The 21,002-nt window shown below is 40.0% G+C and overlaps 1 protein-coding gene across 2 annotated transcripts; it reads left to right on the top strand.

Moving 5' to 3' along the window:
- Positions 1–1,229: 1,229 nt before the first annotated feature.
- On the top strand, positions 1,230–5,636 carry irx2a (iroquois homeobox 2a). Of its 2 annotated transcripts, none has more exons than XM_031751636.2 (3): positions 1,230–1,742; positions 3,094–3,499; positions 4,215–5,636. In XM_031751636.2, exons 1-3 carry the CDS (start codon positions 1,503–1,505, stop codon positions 5,102–5,104), a joined length of 1,536 nt encoding a protein of 511 aa, XP_031607496.1. In that variant the 5' UTR covers positions 1,230–1,502; the 3' UTR covers positions 5,105–5,636. The 2 variants fall into 2 exon arrangements, with proteins under 2 accessions (XP_031607496.1, XP_039475064.1); XM_039619130.1 differs by lacking the exon at positions 1,230–1,742 and adding an exon at positions 2,622–2,742.
- The last annotated feature ends 15,366 nt before the right edge of the window (positions 5,637–21,002 follow it).

The following is a 21,002-nucleotide window of genomic DNA, read 5'->3' as shown; positions in this document are numbered from 1 at the left end:
ATGCAGCGAAGGAATAAGTAACTTATTAGATGAATACACATTCATTTGAACGAATCCAGGCTACACTTTTTTTCCGCCAACAGCTGCCACCTCGACTGTCTGTTCCAAAACTGGTTTCAGGTTGTCGCCACGGCGTGTTGTATCTCTTTTCTCCAACAGAGGTCATAATGCGTGTAATCACAAATGACTATGCATTAATTAGCAAGAAGACAGGCCTAAGTGCACACAGATATACTACAACGCAGACAGGTGAGCATCCAAACGCACTGACCAAGTAAACAAGCTTGGTTGGAGTTGGTGGTTAATCTTGGTGTCTGCATAGAGGAAACACCACCCTTGATGAAGCGACAACAACCCACAACCGCCTATGTTATTACTGGCGATGAATGAAATTGTAATAATAAGCGGAGGCCATGTAGATGCGCTAAGTAGTGAAACTTGGGGAGCAGTGTACGCCTCCCGCCGGCGAGAGCGCGCACTGCGTGAGGAGAGCGCGTACACATCGGAGTCCACATACGTTCACGGATGTGTCGGCTTGTGAACTACAGGCAAAATAACCAGGTGCAAGTGGAGAGCATTGGCGATTTTATACTCTCGCTCCTGTTCGATCTCCCCCCTCAGCCTTTCCTTTGTTATTGGATTGGATTTAATCACACAGACACCATGTACCACAATCAACTTAGTTTTAAAGCAAAATAAAACGACAAGGAAAAAAAAACCTGTCAGTAAAACAGATGAACTTTTGTTTCTCCTCCCTTTCTCCGCATGTCATGTGCTGCAAAAATACCCAGCCTAAGAAGCCAATTAAATTGGATTTAAACGTTTTTGAAATAATGAAACTGAAACGGACGTTGCGAGTCGATTTTATAATCATGGTGAATTTCTCTTGAAACAAATGGAAAATGAGCTATAACTGCCCAGCTTGGACTTAGTAATTTGCATTGCCAACAATAAGATCACTATAACGTTTAGTTGGAGGATATGTCTGATATTAAGGGGGTGAAAAAAAAAGTTTTAAATAGCCTCATTCCAAGTCAAACGTCTATTCATAGGACGAACGCTACGTTTCTGCCGTGTGGATTCTTTGGTTATGTTCCGAGGCTCCATTTCTATCAGGCAGAAAGGGGGCGGGGATGGGATATTCAGATGAGCCGGAGTGACAGCTCCTGTTTCCCCCAATGCTCTGTGTGTCTGAAACTCCACTGGCTCGTTCCCTCCTAACTCCTCACTTCATAGTGCTGCGTACTAAAAACATCGGACGCTAGGGGATCAAGACGCATGCCACATTGCCTCTATGTGGGCACTTTAACAGATCTTTCGGGGGGTTTTTCCCAGTAAGGGGGCAGTGGAGGGAGGCCTTTTTTTTTATTTTCACTCTCTAATGACTGTTTGCACGGCTGATTATTGAGTTGATTGTTTATTATTTTGGCCGCTGTTGTCTGCCGCCTTGTGCGTTTTTTCCTCCCCCTTTTTGGATTCGGCGACCTAACGCGCGCTCACCAATGTCCTATCCTCAGGGTTACCTCTACCAGCCCCCGGGCTCTCTGGCTCTGTATTCATGTCCGGCTTACGGGGCCTCAGCTCTGGCCGCCCCGCGGAACGAAGACTTGGCGAGGTCGTCGTCTGGCTCAGCCTTCAGCCCATATCCCGGGTCAGCTGCTTTCTCCGCTTCGGCCGGTGCAGGCTTCTCCACTCCACTGTCATACTCCACGGATCCAACCACGGGATTCCCATCGTACATGGTAAAACATCTTCTATGTGTTTCTTTATGATAAAGCTTCAAAGAAGGCGATTGTCGTCGTTTTAAAGTCGCAGGCAAACAGCACCGATAAATCGGTTTGCGTTTTTTTTCATGATTCACTCCACAGAAAGTAGTTGCGGAACTTTTCCATTGAGTGCTATACATTCATATCTGGTGGCCTCCTAGAGGGGTCCTCGCTAAAAAAAAATCTTTGACCTCCTTGGTTTAAATGGGATTTTTGATCGTGAGCCGCAGATCGGAATGGCTTTGTTGACGCTTAACACTTCCGGAGTTAATTGTATAAAATGGAATACCTAGGATTTCCATTTAAGCGTCTGGCTTCTAAGCATCGACTTTATGCGCCATAGAAATTGAATATAATACAAACTATGACCCTTTTCTTCTTCAGCCACGCACTAAAATCAGGAATGGATGAGGTGGTATAATTCTTGGTTAAATAAACTAAATTTTAACACGAAAAGCATGACTCGCAATGTTAATGACACAGGGCACCTCAAGCGTTCTAGGAAAGGTGCACATCAAGTGATTCGCTAATGGGATTTCTAATGCTGCAAAGAGACGATATGTTAACACATTGGGGCTGCCACCATAAACAAAAAGCAGCCACTGAAAGGAAATGAGTTGGTTAATAGGTGATTAAAGAAAATTAAAATTTCCTTTTTGTTATCTTAACTGCTATATAAAGGGGAACCCTGTTATTAGTTAATCCGATAATGATCCTAACCATTAGTTAACCATTACTCCTCGGCTTTCTGTGGCCTGCTTTTGCCTGCGATGTGTTCAGCATCCCTGTTTACAATTACTCCTTTTTTATTCAACCCGACAAGTGGGTTAAACCATAACAACAATAATAATACTTAAACAATTAGTTATTATTTATGCTTTGTTTATTTGAAGCAGTCCACTGCAGTCCGAAATCCTGCGACGATATTTAAATCACTTTATAATATATAATTGATATAAAATGAAGATAAAATCTGGTACTACTTTTATATTTGAGTCCCGTCATGTTTCACTTGTTTGGACACGTTTTTCAAAAAGGAATGGTTATAGGCCTACTTTTTTTTAAAATCACTGTTGAATAAAACATGCATAGTTATAGCTACTTATGATGTAATTTTTGTCTTATCATTTATTATTATTCATCAAAATGTGAAGTTTATATATACACATTTGTGATGTTGTGCAACGTATAGGAAGTTGGTTTTCTATATAAGTCACTTTTTACAAGCCACATTAATGCCGATTTTTTAAATTCTTTTTAATGTCAGTTGAACTCAGCTTTTGACTTTTTCTTTCTTTCTTTCTTTTTTCCTCCAACTTTTATCCAGTCCTCTCCATACGACGCACACACCACAGGCATGGCCGGGGCTTTGAGTTATCCCCCTTACGGGAGCCCAGGATACCCCTTCCAGCTCAACGACCCGGCTTACCGCAAAAATGCCACCAGGGACGCCACGGCCACCTTGAAGGCCTGGCTGCAGGAGCACAGGAAGAACCCGTATCCGACGAAAGGAGAAAAAATCATGCTGGCAATTATCACCAAGATGACCCTGACGCAGGTCTCCACTTGGTTCGCAAACGCCCGGAGGAGGCTCAAGAAGGAGAATAAGATGACATGGGCACCCCGGAATAAGAGCGAAGACGAGGACGAAGAGGACGGAGACGGCGAGAGAAAAGAAGTGGAGCGCTCAGAAAAAACGCTGGATAACAGCGAGGCTTCAGCGGAGGATGAAGGTGGGGTATTATTCGGCGACCAAGCCATGATCAATTCAGAGTTGGATGGGAAGGAGGGGGGTGCCCCTTTTATTTACTTCACAAGTTATGTGCTGCACTGCTGCTTTTTGTCAAAATATCAAAAAGATGAAATTCTAACGCAGTTACGTGAATTATAGTTCTAACACACACACACACACACACACACACACACACACACATACAAACACACACATATATATATAACATTTAAATATGTTTGCAAGACAGTCGAGTCCATGAACTATTTAGGTAGCCACGTTGATTGATATCAATTTTTAATGAAAAACGAGGTTCTAAGACTCAAGCTACACGTAATGACCTGTTAGAAGGAACATTTTATTTTCTTTAGCGTGATTAATGACAGGTCACTGGCAAGCAGACACCGAGCATAGCAGTAGCCATAAGTGGTCTCAATAAAACTAGACTGTTAATATTGTTACGATGAAAACGTCGACGTGTATGATTATGTAAAAAAAGAAAAGAAAAAAAAAGACAGCACAATTGTTATGGTATAAAATATACATTAAATCCAGCCTACTTTATAAATTATACATGTGCCACTATTTAAGTGCGGCTGGCTGTAAAGCATTAACGATTAATGGACTTTATAAGTTTTATACATTTTAATTTTGAGACTTTCTCACTTTCTTTAGCACTTGTAACTCTTTTCCATTTATTTGCATGCTCGTCTTAGGCATCAGCTTGCACGTAGACACCCTGACGGACCACTCCTGCTCGGCAGAGTCAGACGGGGAGAAGGTCAGCTGTGTGGGCGAGCTTGGCTCTGAACAAGCCGGCGACAAATGCGAAGAGGACGGCGAGGACCCAAACCGCGACCAGCGGGCTCAGCTTTCACCTAAACCCGTCACGTCATCACCACTGACCGGAGTAGAAGCTCCAGTTCTCAGCCATCACCATCACCACCACCACCACCTCCACCATCTCCACCACCTCCACAGCCAACGCGAGGATTTAGCCCGGAGCCTTGTCAGTAGCAACAATATTAACACCAATAAATCCTCCTCATGCCTTGACAACAGGCCTTCTTCGGGAGCGCCTCCTAACCCCACGGTCAAACCCAAATTGTGGTCGCTGGCGGAAATTGCTACCTCGGACCAAAAGCAGCAACATCAGCAACAGCAACTGGGGCAGTCAACTGGGCAACCAAATTGCCCCTCCTCCAGCGGTGGACTTCTCACTTCCCCAACGCCTTCCGCAGCCTCCCCGGCTGCCAGTTCGCCCTCCCTCTACCCGCCCCCCTCTATCCTTGGAAGACCTATTTATTACACTTCACCCTTTTATAGCAATTACACAAACTATGGCAACTTCAGCCCCCTGCAGGGTCAAGGGATCCTGCGGTACACTAATTCATCTGGAGTGAGTCTGGCTGCTGCCGCCGCCGCCGCCGCCGCTGCTGCTGCAAACGAGGGTCTCAGTTCTTCTCAGCAGGCTCTGGAGGCCAGCACAAACCCCAAACACAGGCCAGACTCTCCCCTCGTTAAAAATAATCCAAACCAGATTGTTGTTGAGCAGCAGCAACAGCATTTCAGAACCGCAAATTTAGAAGCAAAGAAAGGTACGTAAAATATGACGCGGTAAACAAATAATCATTATGATTAAAAAAAGAGAGACTAACTTATGAAAACTTATTTAATCTAGTGTTGAGTCCTAAATTTGTATTTTAATTCAACCTTGTAAGGAAATGTCGCCACGCTACAGGTAAAATGAGCTCACTTTTGTTTCCAATGCAAACTAACTGGTTTTCTTTGTCACTTTCATGTGTCACTGCAATGACACCAAAGCATGATCTGAATTCTTTAGCCTTGTTTCGAGAAAGAAAAAAAACAAAAACACAAATAGCAACAAAACAGAACAAAATGAAGCCTTCATATTCAAGCGATCTTTCACAAGAAACAGCTAACACTACGTGATTTTTCACTTGTGCTAAGACGAGTACATTTTTAGGACTGAATATGAGACTAAATGACTTATTAAGTTGGACATTTTTCAGCGCAGTAAGGAAATGAACGCGCACTATGGCCTGTTAATCGTTTTCATTGCAGTAATCTCCCGGAGTAATCAATTTATAATTGCCCACCCCCGCTTAAAAAAAAAACTACGCATATTTTGATCTTTCCGATGATCCCACGGGATCATAAGAATCCGGTGACGGGATTTCTATTTGCAACAATCTTGCCTTACAAAGCAGTAGGGATATAACATACAAGCCAATTGCAAACAAAACTTACAAGATCGCGTCTACAGATACACATTAAAACAACACTATGAAGGACGGGCCTTAAATAAGCTTATCCATGCGCTCAGACGCGCGCGCGCGCGCGCACACACACACGCACACACACACATTGGGCACCCTGTGAATCCAATAAGCAGACAAAATGTTGCCATAGTTTTGAGCAGGAATCCTATTTTTAATGTTTCCTGTGTGTGCGCGCGCGCAGCGGGCCCGAGACCTTATCTTTCAGCCTGGAATAATTCTAATTACACAGGGTCAGCCAAAAGCAAACAAATGAGTTTGTTTGCTGTGTGCAGTCATCGTGGAACTTCACGTTTTCAAATGTCACTTAGGTAGCTGTGGTGGTTACTTTCCTTGCGCACATTTAAAGCTTTCCCTACACGCCGACGAATAGCTTAAGGACGTTTTAGTAGCAGTATAAGCAGAGCCCCCCCCCCCTCTCTCATTTTTAATGAGCACTTGCAGTATAGAGGTGTTTTTGTTCATGTTTTCTGTGGTGATGGAAGAAATTGATCATTTGATCGTGTGGGACTTTCTTTTTTTTTTTTTAATTTCCATGGTCTGCAGGTAGGTGTCACAATTGCTTTGACTATAAAACGACAAAGGACGCCACCCCCTTAGCCTCACGTTTTAACCCACATAACCTTTACTCCAAATCGGATCTGGTGCCACCATTTAGTCGGAATGACAGCTGCTACCGCTTTCTAAGCCCCACGCAGACTGGGACTTTTTCTTTAGCTCACGTTTGTCAGAATGTTATTATTTCCGCCGTTCTGTTTGAGGCAATTTGGACGACAATTACATATGCTGGTTTGAAACCGATCTCCCATTATATGTGATTTACATGTTATTTCTCAGGTTCCTCTAGTTTGCTTATTTGCCACGGTATATTATTTCAGTATATATTTAAGTGTGAAAATAAAAACTAAAATTTGGCCTGAAACCGAGGTGTCTTGGGGACGCAAAGTGGACCGAATTGAACTGAAGTGAACTTGAGGACTTCAAAGTGGAATAGCCTACATTTGATATTTATTTTTTTAAAAGGATGGCGAAACGATGCCTATAATTTATGCAAGTTGTATTGCAAAAATGGGAAACTGACATCGTCTGTTTGTTTTGTAAATATATATATATATATAAATATATATATATATATTATGGACGGTTTTTATTTGAAACGCATTTGGGGAAAAGGCGACCCAATCTTGTTATCAGGAGTACTTTTACTAATTTATATCTTTGAATGTAAATAAAATCAAAACTCGCTGGTAAAGATATACTGGTGGGGTATTACATCCATTATTCAAATGAGAAAATATTAAACTGTTTTCCCAACTATTACATTCATCTTTGGCAGTCTTTCTTTTATTCATAACAGAAGCGCATTTAACACTGTTGCATTTTTTATTCCTTTTTTTATTCTCTCTGCTCATTATTCTTTTGTTTTGTCAGTTGCAGATGGGAGATGTTTGATGAATCTCACTTTTCATAAAGATTATGAGTTCTCACAGATTGCACAATCCATTCTTTCTAAATGGACAATCATTTTCTGTTAAAGCGTCTGGTCAGGGGATCTCCCTCGGTCACATATTCAGGACCTTGATGGGGATAAACGAGATGCTTATTTTATTTCATTTTTCTCCCAGCTTCCCTCTCCCTGCCACACATTTATTTTTCAGTGTGATTAATACAGCCGTGGGACGCATCGGGCATTATGGGCTCCCAGCGGGGCCGTCCCTGGAGCTTTTTAGCCTGGTTCAGGATGGGTCAGCACTGCCTGCTTCATTACGGCACGGCATTGAGCAATCCATAAAAGTCTATCTAAGCATCTGCCAGCTCCAATGGGCTGTGTGATGGGCCCTAATCGGACAGGCTTTTCACTGCTTTTCATCATGGCTGGGTATTATATGACACATCTAACTGAACAAATTAGAAAGAAAAAAGGTAGTCTTTAGTTGTTATTATTATTATTAATTGAAATATTTTGTCACTTTATTGTGATATAAGGTATGAAATACTCAAATATATAATACTGACATCCTCCAAGAAGAGGCCCCCATCGTTGCTCCCAGCTAGACTAAAAGCTAATCCTTCATTTTCCAGTTGAATTTGTGCTTTGGAGTCCAAATGTCATGGGACCCCCACCCCTCCCCATACCAAGGACGTAATATTTAGCTGCTACCAAGGGAGCAGTGGAGGGTAAACCTACCTTAACTCAGTTAGACCACCTTTTAAGTTAACATAAGTCTTTGTGACATAAATGCATACTTTCCTCTAAGAGTAAATAGTGTTACACTGCCAGCATGGTGTAAAAGTCTCTTTTGGATTGTTTTTGAAACCATCACTGTTTTTTTGTTTTTTAGGTTCTTTGGTTCATCAGTGCTGTGAATTGAAATATTTTATCATTTACCTCTACCTCACTAACAGACTGCTGCAGTAGACGGAAGACATGAACGTTATAGCCCCTGGCCAGTTTCTTCCTCAGTCCAAATGCTTTCATTAGCAGCTGATTTATTGAAATGCATACTTTATTCTCAGGTGGGCTCCCCCAGGGACACGGCACTGTTGTCAAATAGCACCAGAGGCAGTCTCGAGAGCACATAGGGGCCCTGCCTCTCACTCGCTTTTTCTTTCTGTCACCTGCTGCTGCTCCCTTCAAATGTCAACATTTGTTCGCAATAAAAAGTGTTATTGTTTCATTCAAAAAAAAAAAAAGAGAAAGTGCTCGGCAACCAGTCACCTTTGAACACATGAAAAGAAACTTCCACCCCTCCTCTTTGTTTGACTGAGAGCAACGGCAGGTGAAAATAGGAACAAGGCGGCCATTGCACATGACAAATCTCAAGCTGTGAAACCCCTTATGAAACCATTGTGAATTTATGCCACAATTAGTCACAATTGTGCAGAGGAATTCCTGACTCTTTTGAAATAGCTCTTCTTTGGTCCACATCCATTCAGACTATTTGTGGAAGAAACTAGGGTAACCTTGACACGGCCTCGATATTGATCCTCAAGGGCAAAACAGACGGTTTGCTCAGTACCATAAAGCAATGTTTTAGTGTCGGGGAATGATTTAAACTAATCTAGATATTCTTTAGTTCCATGCATTGCATACCAAATAAAGACATAATCCCATCAAATAGCCTACCAACAAGGATGTGATCGTTACTAAGGACTAGTCGTCATTGAAAACTACATTGATGTTATCGCAGGGCTCATAGGCTTCATGCGAGCACAGACTTGAGAGCAAGTGGACTCATTCCCCTTATCGCTGATCAAATAAGTAGCTCGCATATGCAGATAATTCATGAGCTCTGTGTATCTTTTATCCTCCTATCAACACTTTCTCCTCCAAAATGGCTGAAGTGTTTATCTCTGATACACACCTGCTGAAGCTAAAGTTTCACTGTAGCCAATTACTCTTTTACAATTGTGTTTTACTGGAGCTGCAGTGTTAATTTGACGTGATGTTAAGGAAGACTATTAGGCAGTTGACTGATTTGCTACAGATGCCCATATGTTAAAAGAAGAACTGACACTTGCGTATTATTTTAGATTCAGTATGCATGGACTTCCACTTGTGTCTATCATGGGCAGACAGAAGCAAGAATAATTAGCCTTTTTTCTTGCGTTGAGGATGTAATGCAGCCATTCTCTTGCATGATACAGTGAGATCATTTTTTTTAAACGCATATAAATCACTAAAAATAACCAGCTGAAATTCCAAGGTGTGATCTTAGCTTTATAGAGCTATATCAGAAACAATACCACTTAATTTCTTATAGCAAATTTGAGGTCTTGTGTAAAAGTAAGGCAAAATAATATGAAAAGCACCATTAGCCTTTAATTTAACCTGTCTTTTATTTTAACCTGTTTGATGCTATTAAACCCTCCATGGTAAACTCACCCATTAAGACCTATCCATAAATACTGCTGATGTTCAGAGTCAAAGGTAAGTACTACAAATATTCAGGGAAAAACTGAGAGACCAAAGAGAGAGGCGTACAAATCAGGTGCAGTTGTGTTTAATAAAACACATCAAAGTGAAAGAGGGGGGACGTTAAAAATGAGTCCAGGGTCCTGTCCTCTCGTAAAGGTGTCAGGTGAAATGTTCACTACTCTGGATGATCAAGGGGAGAGTAAGTTGTGCAGGATTTCATAGTGATCCTCACGTGTCTCACTCCACACACACACACACTCGCTCTTAGACTGAGACACGCTAATACATGTCCACACAAAAGTCTAAACAAGGCCATTAGGAGCCTTGACTTCCACTCTTAATTGACAGTTATGTTTAATGCCTTTGGTGAGTAAACTCTTTGCAGTAGTGGACTCCACCTTTAGGTTGTCAATCATGCAAAAATTGGTAGGCGGCTGTGAAATCTCCTACAAAGCTGAACATAAAAGGTAAGGTGCAACATACATGTGATGCAATTTATTGAACTATTACAGGCTCTGTGTGTGCATGTGTGTGTGTGTGTTTGTCAAAAGTAGTTTGTGAAAACACACGCAACATAGGTGTATTTATTTGACAGCGTTTTGCTCATAACTACACCATAAGTTCAAAAATAAGTTCATAATACTGTATATACTAACACAACTCGATATCTAAGTATATACTTACATACAGTATATGCACTATAATGAAGACAACATATATTGTTAACAATACTATGAGAAGTATTGCGTTTACATGCATACTTTAACTGAAATTCCACTGATAGTGCTACACCTTTTATTTTTCTAGGTTATACAGTGGGACATTAAATGATACACATCACATTATCTAAGTATCACACATACACAACATGCTTGTTTACAAACACAAATGGTGCACTCAGTGCTGGACTTTGTTAACCGCAAGAAACAGAATGAGTGACAACATGGTGACATGAAGCATACGATCAGAACAGTAAAAGATGCCACTGTTACGTAAGCCTCACTACTGTCCCCATCCATCCATCCATCCATCCACTGTCCCACTTTTTTGTGGGGCATTTTGCTGTCGAGACGTACACCCTGGACAGGTCGCCAGTCAGGGCCACTACTGTCCCACTTTGTCATTTTTGCTTCACGCTCTCAATACACCACATAAATAGGTCCAGCACACACACACACACACACACACACACACACACACACACACACACACACACACACACACACACACACACACAAACAAAGGCACAGAAAGAAATCTGTGAAGAGTCGCTGAGTGCTGAAGAAACAAACATAGCCTTAAAATACAAATTCATGCATATAATGAGTCTTAGGAATTCATACACATACTGTATATTGATAAAACTGTATGCAGAAGAGTAGGGTCAAGACATTTCTTCCATGTTTTTGTAAGATATAGACAAATCTGTGTCCAGTACAGCTCTTCAAGTCCAATATTGTGTTTGAACTAAGGATGTCTTCAGATTTATAGAAAGAAAATAAGCCAGCAGGGATGATACTGTGAATTATGAGGTTAAATCTGGTATGTGTGATGTGCTATTCATGTGCAGCAGCTCTTTTGCATTATGCTATATAAAATTTTTAATGTAATTGAACTAATATTCAATTTGGACTTGTGTGTTTGTCTGCACATGTGGGAAGGTAAGGTTTCGAGGATTCTGTCTATCCATTGTACGTTACTGCTGCTCTGCAGATTGTGATATGTTAAAGTTAAACCTCCACACCCTGACCTGTCATCTGTCAGCTTTCATACCATTGAGTGCAACAACTGGATGAGGTAAACATAGATTTTTTCCGTCTGTATGCTTCAAGTGCTTCTTTTTTTTTAAATCACAACATGTCTGCACTGAACCTTCTTGCTCCCATCACGTGTTCTGTTAGACATATCAGGGAAGTGATTCATGTTAAATATCTGTCAGACTTGTAGGCTAATTAAATGAAGCTTTGCTTTAAGGATAATATTTAATGTCACGACTTTTAGCATGACCGTAGCTTTCAAGCTAAACTGCTTCCACAGAGTAATAGCACAGTGTGCAAATAAAAAAAGCATTAATGTGTTGAAGAAGCACTGTGACCTAAGATGATCATTTAATGAAAATATCCAGGGAGACATGCCTCGAGGCACAGTTTGAGGCACTATATATTAGCTGCCAAAATGTTCACTTTAGGCATTCTTTAAACATATTGCGTCACTTCAAATTATATCTAGATGTTATGAATCAAAGGAAGCTGAAAAGCTTCTTGGAAAGGTTGGGAAACATCTTTAAGACCAAAGAGCCATTTCAGTTATTTTGACTGCAAAACATGACCTTGCTAACAGACAGTCAGAGAAAGCAGGATGTTCAAACCAAATATCATTTTTTGCCCTTTCAAATTAAATTGGAGGCATTTACAGATGAATAAAAATTTCAAAATAACCCCATTGCAACATGATGTCAACTTTGGAAAAACTAAATTTTCGAACCTTGACTGCAATGTCAGTGATTGTTTTGGATCCTGTGCCAGCTTATAATAATCCTTTATTTAACCATGAAAGTGGTGGCATTTTTAAGGTTAGAGAAAACATGGATTATTTATTTTAGTTGTATCATGTTACTAATTGCGAGGCATATCAACACACAATTAAAAAATGTCTGCAAAATCCAGTCTTTTGTGTGGCATTAAGACATGCTGTACTCTCGTATACCACTCTTACATCCACAGTCAGTTGATATTGGACATAAAGCTTAATGTCTGATGTTCCTTGGCATAATGGGTGTTTTTTACAACTGATAGTAAGGTAGTGATTTTTTTTTTTTTTTAAAGATAACTGATCATGTTCATTTAAAAGGAAATAAACTGTGGTGCACAAATACACAAATTGGAAAAATTCTTAAGCCTTTTATGAGTAGTTGTTATAAATTTTTATCATCATTTTACCAACTGCCATGATTGGTTTGTCAAAACTAAAGAGTGGACCATCATCACGGAGATCAGGTAAGCTGTAGCAACAACAAATGTGGTGGTGTGGAGGAAAAACCTAGAGTGTGCAAGAAAAGTTTCTTTTGCTTCACATAACTAAAAGAAAAATTGCATTAAGTGAAAGGGTTGCAGCCAAAAAAACAGACAGGACCACCAGAAATTACCGGCATAGGCATACATCGTAAGGGTCATCAGTGTTTTTGTACTTGCTGCCAGAAAATGGGAGTCAAATGTTACGTACTGTAAGTTTAAACTGCTACATTAGCTTGTTGTGTTTAGTCTGTAGCTTTAACATGAGTTTTAGAAATGTTTTAGATATTAGTTTTGAAAGGTCAAACCCAGACTTCTACAGTGTGCCTCCATCAAAAACTAAATGAAACACAAACCTCAAACCAAAGCAGTCTAGGGCTCCAGCTCTAAGACCAGCCAACAAATGTCTCTCTAACTCCTTCCCCTTTTTTTAAAAGCTTCATTTGTACTCCCTCCGCTCTAATCGGGGTTATTCCCCAAGTGTTGTACTGGGGAGGACTGGGAGACTGCACATTGCAAAGCACATTGCTCTCTCTCCTCACATTCCTCCATTGCTTTCTCTCGTAGGACAATCCCCTTTTGACTCCAAACCAACCCAGGAATATTAGTCTTATTGCTTTTAATCACCAAAGTCTCACACCCAAAATATGTCAATTCATTAAAGGCACTCAGATATTCAGGCCAGCTGCTTCCTGGCGACGGGCTAAAGACAAGGTGGAGACAGACAGACTGTGTGTGTGTGTGTATGTATACGTGTCTGTGTGTGTTCTCTCTCCGTCTCCCTCTCACTCTCTCTTGATCTCTCTCTCTGTGGAGACAGGGCTACCCAATCCTCAGCAATGCCCTGGCTGTGCTCAGCACAATTCAGCGACAGCTATACCTAATCACACTACACAGAGGTGGTTCTGCTTATACTGTATGACTGCATGTGTGACTGAGGTGAAGAAATATGTGTGGAAGGATGCAAAGTGTGTATACACAGAGAACTGTAGATGCACATACTGTATATGTACACACACATACACACACACAGCTTTGCAAGGCTTTTAAAGGACAGACTGTTGATCCCTCCACAAGCAAGCGAAGCGGCTTACATCTTTCTGTTACAGAGGATTGGAGGTGCATTCTAATACAATTACGCTGACGAATAAAGTGCTTGTATATGAGGAAGGAGGTGCTCTAGCAACATCTGCAGCTTGAAGCTGTCCAAAGGCACTTCAGCGGTGACACATGAAGAAAGAGGCAAATGAGTGGAACAAGGCCATTGTTGCAGGCAACGCGACTGTGGTTGAGACAGTCATGTGAAATTACATTTGGAATCCAGAACAAAACAAATTGAACGTCCTTTCATGTGTCTCTGTTACTCGTTTTTAGAAAGAAATCTGTTTCCCTTCTGAGCAAGGGCATGCAAGAGGCAAGTGCAAGGGTGTCTGCCCTTGTGTGTCTTTGTGTAAGAGCTGGCAAGAAAAAAAGATGATGCTTGTGTGTTCATGTGTTTTTCACATTCACTCGTATGTGCTCACCTTTATGTGTCATTGTGCAGTTGGGTATTACCAATATACCCGATAATTTAAGGTCAAGATATGCTTTGGGGTTGGGTTAAGTTTAAGTTAAAGTTAGGTTTAAAAGGGTTGGGAATTGTTTTTTGATTTATGGTTCTATAGTTAGGACAAGGGTTAGAGCTGACTAACTGTCAGTCAAAGCAGTGTCACTTGAAGTCTTGGTAATGACTGCTTGTGTGCACATATGTTTGAGTGTGTAAAATATTCTGAGAGACAGAACAACGCATCTGCACACGTGGCTGTATGTGTGTGTGTGTGTGTGTGTGTGTGTGTGTTTCACATCCAGAATATATTCCACAGACCAGATGGCTGCAGAGTGGCTTAGGAATCAATATTTAAGAAGAAAACATACCAACAATGCATCTGCATGTGTTTGCTGTACCCCTGTGATAAAATATTGACTCTCTGGTTTTTGCAAGAATTATCGGCTGTGGTCAAAAATAGGATTTGCGGCTTACCGGCCTGTATCTGTTTTGTGGAAGCAGTGATGATGGCTACACATTTGTGTCAAATGTGGATGTAGACAGGCAGTGTGGATGTTTGTCATGAATTACTGCCACCATCAGCAGATGTCAAAATGTGTTGCTGGCACTTGCAGTTACTTCTGTTTGAATGAACAGAAATTGAGAGAGTGAGAGCGAGAGAAAGATAGATGCCACACTCAACTGTCCTAAAGCTATGTTTATTATCAGAAGCTAAGCCCGAAAGTGCTTTCAGTTTGAAAGATTAAGCATGTTGGCATTTTATATTTTCTGATTATTTAACCCCTACAGGCTCAAGAACTGAAATTCATTCTCATTTCTTCCTTCTAAAATTGGCTCATTTCTTTGAGATTGAATTTAGACGTATTAATTTATTTAAGTTCTTCCTCACTGAACAATGGCACAGTGTTTTAATTAGCAACTGATATAAAGCATACATTGTCAATCTTGTATTTTATTATTTAACAAAATTGTTATTTCAGACTATTAAAGCCAAGGCAAGGGAAGCTCATTTAGCTGGGTAATTAAAAAGTGCTTTTGCATTTTAAAGAACAAAGTACAAAAAATGTCATTTAAATGGCACCCCGGTGCCATCGGGGTCATGGTGTCAACACCACTGCCTTTATTAAACTTGCATTTATTCAAATGACCGAAACGAGCTGTTCAGTCCTCACTTTAAACAATTATGTTTTATTTGCAGAAACAAGTGAAAGAAAACAAAATAACAAACATAAGAGAGAGTTTCACCCTAATATCATGAGGTGCTGAAGGACAACATTCAGCAGAAAGCTACAGGACTGTGGTGCTTGCCATCATTTGCCAAGACAGGAGTTCTTTTTGGCCACATTGATATAATCTCCACTCACCACCAGCCCTACTAGCCAGATTTGGCTTCCTGGAGTTTCTTCCACATTCATATTTGGAAAATGAAGTTATCCTGTTATAGATGGGATTTAGCGAGTATTACAAAGGCTTTCATCTATGGGGACTTCCAGGGAGCAATCTAAAAAATAGCTGCTGAGCCGATATCATGACAAGATGACTTTGAAGGCGAAATTTAAATCAGGCATGGTTTTTGATTTTTATGGGCTGATTCCATAGAATCGGAAAGGTTCAATGGTCTTGACTGACATAGAGCTGCCAGTATGACAGTGTTAAAGGGCTAACATAGAAAGACAGACAACCACAACACCTATTGCCAATTACAATCAACAATTAATCTAATCCACTGATGCGATAAAGCCAGAGTACCCAGAAAGAACCCATGCAAACAAGGAACACTCCACACAGTAAGGCCCAAGCCAGCTGGTGGATTCAGGACCTTCTTGTTGCAAGGTAACAGTGCTAATAACTGTATCACTGTGGTGCCGGAGTTTTACAGTTAGGTAGTTTGGTCATTGGAAGGGAAGTAGCCAACTATTAAAAAATAAGTAAAGAAACAATTGCATTTTCCCATCTCCGTGACAAGATATCTTTGTTGTATTTCACTTGATAATGATAATCCTCCTCTACCAGTGCACATCTCACATATCATATGTTTGACCTGTGAGACGTACACCAGTGGACATGTACACTTGGAGAACATTTTTCAGTTGACAGTATCTTAACTGGAACCTGACCTTGGCGCTCTCCCTCCTCTTTTTACGAAGAGTGAAACTAACCTCTTTATTTTAAGTCAACAATAAAGCATGTGAATGAACGGCACAGCTGATAGAGCTGCTATGACATATCACAGATTTCACACTATACACAGATTGAGTTCTCTCTCTCATGAGAAAGTATGCAGTTAGGACATTTGGCCTATGAGAGGTATGACTTACATGATACTCTGAATCACATCTGAGAAGAGACCAAAAATCAGCAAGAGACCACAGAGTGGATTGAATATCAATGAAACATATGCACTGTTATTCAAGTATAGGTGACTGAGTTGTTTTAGAGATTGGAATGTACACTTACCAGACGAGTACTTCTATTTTAAAATAATGCTCCATAACACAGTTGTTAGTCTTCCATAATAACTTTTTTTTTTATGGTATTCACAACATATAACATATTAATAGAAATGACTACTCTTAAAAGGTTTATAAGGGGGACTTTACAGTCACAAGTCACCAGCCAGTACTACACATCCCTTCCTTTAATGTGATTTGGTTTACAAATATTCTTATGTTATGCAAGTAACAGACTCTCCATCACAATTTAACAGGGGTTATTTAACACTTATTTAACATATTGTGCCTGATTTGTTTTAATGCATTTCTCACTATATGTCTTACAAATGCTTTGAAAGTTGGTGAATATGAAAACAGTAAAATGTAAATGTAAAAACAAAGACATTTAAGTCAAGAACTGAAAGCATTCAGTTTTGCAATATGTTTCAAGTTCGAACATCTTTACTTTTAAAGTCAAGCTGTTATTTTGAATAATCCACAAAAGTCTTTAACCCGCTGTACTGTAAAATATAGTAAATTAGTGAGGCCTGAGAATTTCCCATATGGAGGTGATTTTAAGAGGAAAATGTTGTTTCTCCATAAAAAAGTAAATGAGAGAAAAACTGAATCTGACCTTCATAAAATCATCTTGCAGACAAGAACTGCCTCTCCAAAATTTTTAATGATCAATATTGATATTTAACAATATCTCAGAGTTGTGACAGCAAAAAAAAGTATTTGCAATTACTGTGAACTGTTCTTGAAGGGGAGTAGTGACAAAAAGCACATTAAACAACTGTTCCAGATATTTCATTACATGGTAATATTAAACTATGGAGCGACCAGAAATCTGTTTAAGGTTTAACTCACTTCTATGACGGGGATAGACTCCAAAAAAAGAGACAAATTTGATTTATCTTATAATAATAAAGATGTGCTTTATTAAAAAGTATGAAGAAGGCATTACAGTAAATAACAAACAGGTATTTTGTTATTGGGGATTTTTTTGTGAGTGTGTGTGAAATTATGTATATGTTTTACACAACATTGTTTCATAATTTAATTTTTTCCTCACCAGCTCTGTTTCTAATATTTTAGCATATATCTGATAGTCATGGATCAACAGTCAAACATCAGGAGAACAATGTGTGTAAAGTAACAGCCTATAAAATATTTTATCCCATCTGGTTGGAGTGCAAATATTTGACATTCCAAATCCAACTGATGGCTCTGCATGTACCCCCTCTTTTTCCCATTTGTCTGTCAACCCCATTTGTTAATGATATAACAAAGAGGATCTGACATAAAATAACATTTAAATTACACACTGACTTGCTCAGAGCACACATCTGAAGATTCCTGTGCCAAGAAGTAGGAACAGAGACCTTTGAACATTAATGAGAGTGGAGTGGTGGTCTCTGAAGAGCCAGTCTCTTGGATCCTATGTGTCCCTGTACAGTCCTAGGCGACTGGGCATGCTTTACAAGATCTGATTAGGTGTAAATTAAAACTTCATTAACCGTCAGGCCTGATTAACAAAATGGTGGAAGAATGCTTTTGTTTGAGTTCATTAAACTGGATATAGCCACGTTGCCTCTTTGATAATGTTTGCATGCATGAATATATGCATTCATATATATATATTTATAAAAGCGATATCCCTGTATGTCTTCAGCCTTCAGCTTTCATCACACACATTCAGTATTTATTTATTTTGTTCTCTACATGGTTTAGGCATATTCACAGACAGTTGGTTAAGCAGGTCACAGTTTAAAATAAACCCAGTTTACCACATATACCAGTCCAAGTATTAACGAGTAATATTGAAAACATGAGCCAGATACAAATGTGCATTACAATGAGCTGACATCAATATTACACGACCATAAAACTCAATTCTTTTAAGTTAAAAATAATCAAACTTTACAATTGTTCATGGAATTTTTATTATTTGTCTGTTTACTACAGCCCATTATGTGAAGCGTTATGCATTATATGTATAAAGCTGTACAATATAGACTCACCAGCTTCTCAGTTAGGTACACTTGCTAAACTGCTCAGTAACACAAATATGTAATTAGTCAAATGGCAGCAACTCATTGCATTTGGCGGATGCAGACAACGGTAAATGTAGATGAACAAGACTACCTGTTCAAACAGAGCATCAGAATGGGGATGAAAGGTTATTTAAGTGACTTTGAATGTGGCATGGTCATTGGTAGCTGGCATGGGTATATCAGAAACCTCTGATCTACTGGAACTGCCCTGGACAATCATCTCTAGGGTTCACAGATAATGATCTGAGAAAGAGGAAATATCCAGACAGCAGCAGGTCTCTGGGCGAAAATACTTTATTGTTGCCAGAGGTCAAAGGAGAACAATCAGACTACTGCAATCTGTCTGGTTGAAATCAACCAAAAGCGACAACAACTCAAGTAATCTCTCATTGTAACCAAGATATGTAGAAGTGCCATCTCTGAATGCACAACCGAGGGAACCTTGAAGCAAATGGGCAACAGTAACAAAAGACCACACTGGGCACCACACATTATTATCTAAGAGCGGGAAAAATAGGATAAAATTTGCACAGGCTCATAAAAATACGATAACAGAAGAGTGGAAAAAAATTGCCTGTTCTGATGAGTCCTGATTTCTGCTGTGACGTTTGGACGTTGGGGTCCAAATTTGGCTAAAGCAGCATGAAAACATGAATTTGTCCATTTTTATCAACATTTCTAAGATGGTGGTGGTGGTGTAATTGTGGGAGTGATATTGTCTTTTCAGATTTTGGGCACCTTGGTGCCAATTGAGCCTGTTTAAACGCCACAGCGAACCCAATCATTTCACTAACCATGTCCATCCCTTTTTAGCAACAGAGTACCCATCTTTTGATAGCTGCTTCCAGCAGGCTAACCTCAAACAGCTTTCAAATGGCCTATATGGTCATCTCAACTCAACAGAGCTCCTTTGGGATGTGGTGGAACAGGAGATTCACATCATGGATGTGCAGCTGACAAATCTGTAGCAACTGTGTGATGCCATTGTGTCAGTGTTCTTGTTTCAGCTGCTCTGTGGTGGATCATCTGCCTCTCACTTTATTCCTAGCATTTATGAATCTTTTTTGTTGTCTCCCTATTTTCCTCTTCCCTGGCAGCTTCATACAAATCCACACATTTTATAACCTGTTCTAGCTAACCGAAAGTGTTTCTTGAGGCATATGCAAAATAGTGTGTGTGTGTGTGTGTGTGTGTGTATAGGTGTGTGTGATTGTGTGTGTAAGTGTGCACAGGCATTTGTGACACCAGCTTTTTTTTTACCGGGCCATTGTCCTCCCCCACTTATGTCTCCTCCTCCTGTTCTCCTTAACAATCCACATCTTTGATGTGATCCAAAAACACATGCACACACCCAAACACCACAAGGATGTGGAGTGCATCTGCTTCATTCTACGTACCTGAATTGGCATTACCTTAATTCACCCCATAACACTTGCAGGCCTCCACCCACCACAAACACATTCATAGTTGACTGTGCAATGGATCACTCAGTGGCTTTGAACATGAAAGTTGAGGTGCTTGCCAGCATAGTCCTGAAATCCAGCAAGTCAGGTTTTAAATACACACACAAAAGTACAGCATATGCTTTCTCATAGACCACACACACTGAGAACATTATATTCTAGTGATTGCACAAGCAATAAGTAGTCATTGTCCCATGTTGGTGATCAAGCTCTGGCAACAACTTCTGTTTAACGAAAACCAGCGCCATCATGTCAGTTTCTTCTGTTCATCTAACGAAAAAAAAGTCAGGTGACTACATCCTGATTGTGCAGATGTTAACCTCAACGACTAACACTCAAGACATTCACAAAAGAGAACTAAAATGGGTGAAAAAAGTATTTCTAGTTCACTTTTCTTCCAAACGCCTCAGGCCTTTTCCGTTAATGGAGGGTTTAAGCAAGTGCAAGCTGTTTAAGTTTATACACACTCGTGAACACATCAAAACCTCTGCTTAGGGCTTCTGCTCAATGACAGTTAGGTTACAGCCCACTAAAAATTAATGATGAAGACAAATTGAAGCAGCACCTGGCTAGCTATTTATCAAAGCCCTGCAGCTGAGATGGTGCCGTTTGCCTGTGATGGAATTTGGCGTATTTCACCGAGAATTGCTTTAAAAACACAACAGAAGCCTGGTAAGAGCAAAAACAGACAGAAAGTGAGACCGACTTCATTTGTTGGCTGATTGAATTAGAGAATAATTTACGAGTCACGGACACATTTTTTCTTTGTTTTTTTT

The sequence above is a fragment of the Oreochromis aureus genome, linkage group 11 (genome assembly GCF_013358895.1).
Source record: "Oreochromis aureus strain Israel breed Guangdong linkage group 11, ZZ_aureus, whole genome shotgun sequence".
Classification (NCBI taxonomy): domain Eukaryota; kingdom Metazoa; phylum Chordata; class Actinopteri; order Cichliformes; family Cichlidae; genus Oreochromis; species Oreochromis aureus.
This window is presented reverse-complemented; position numbering and strand designations above follow the sequence as displayed.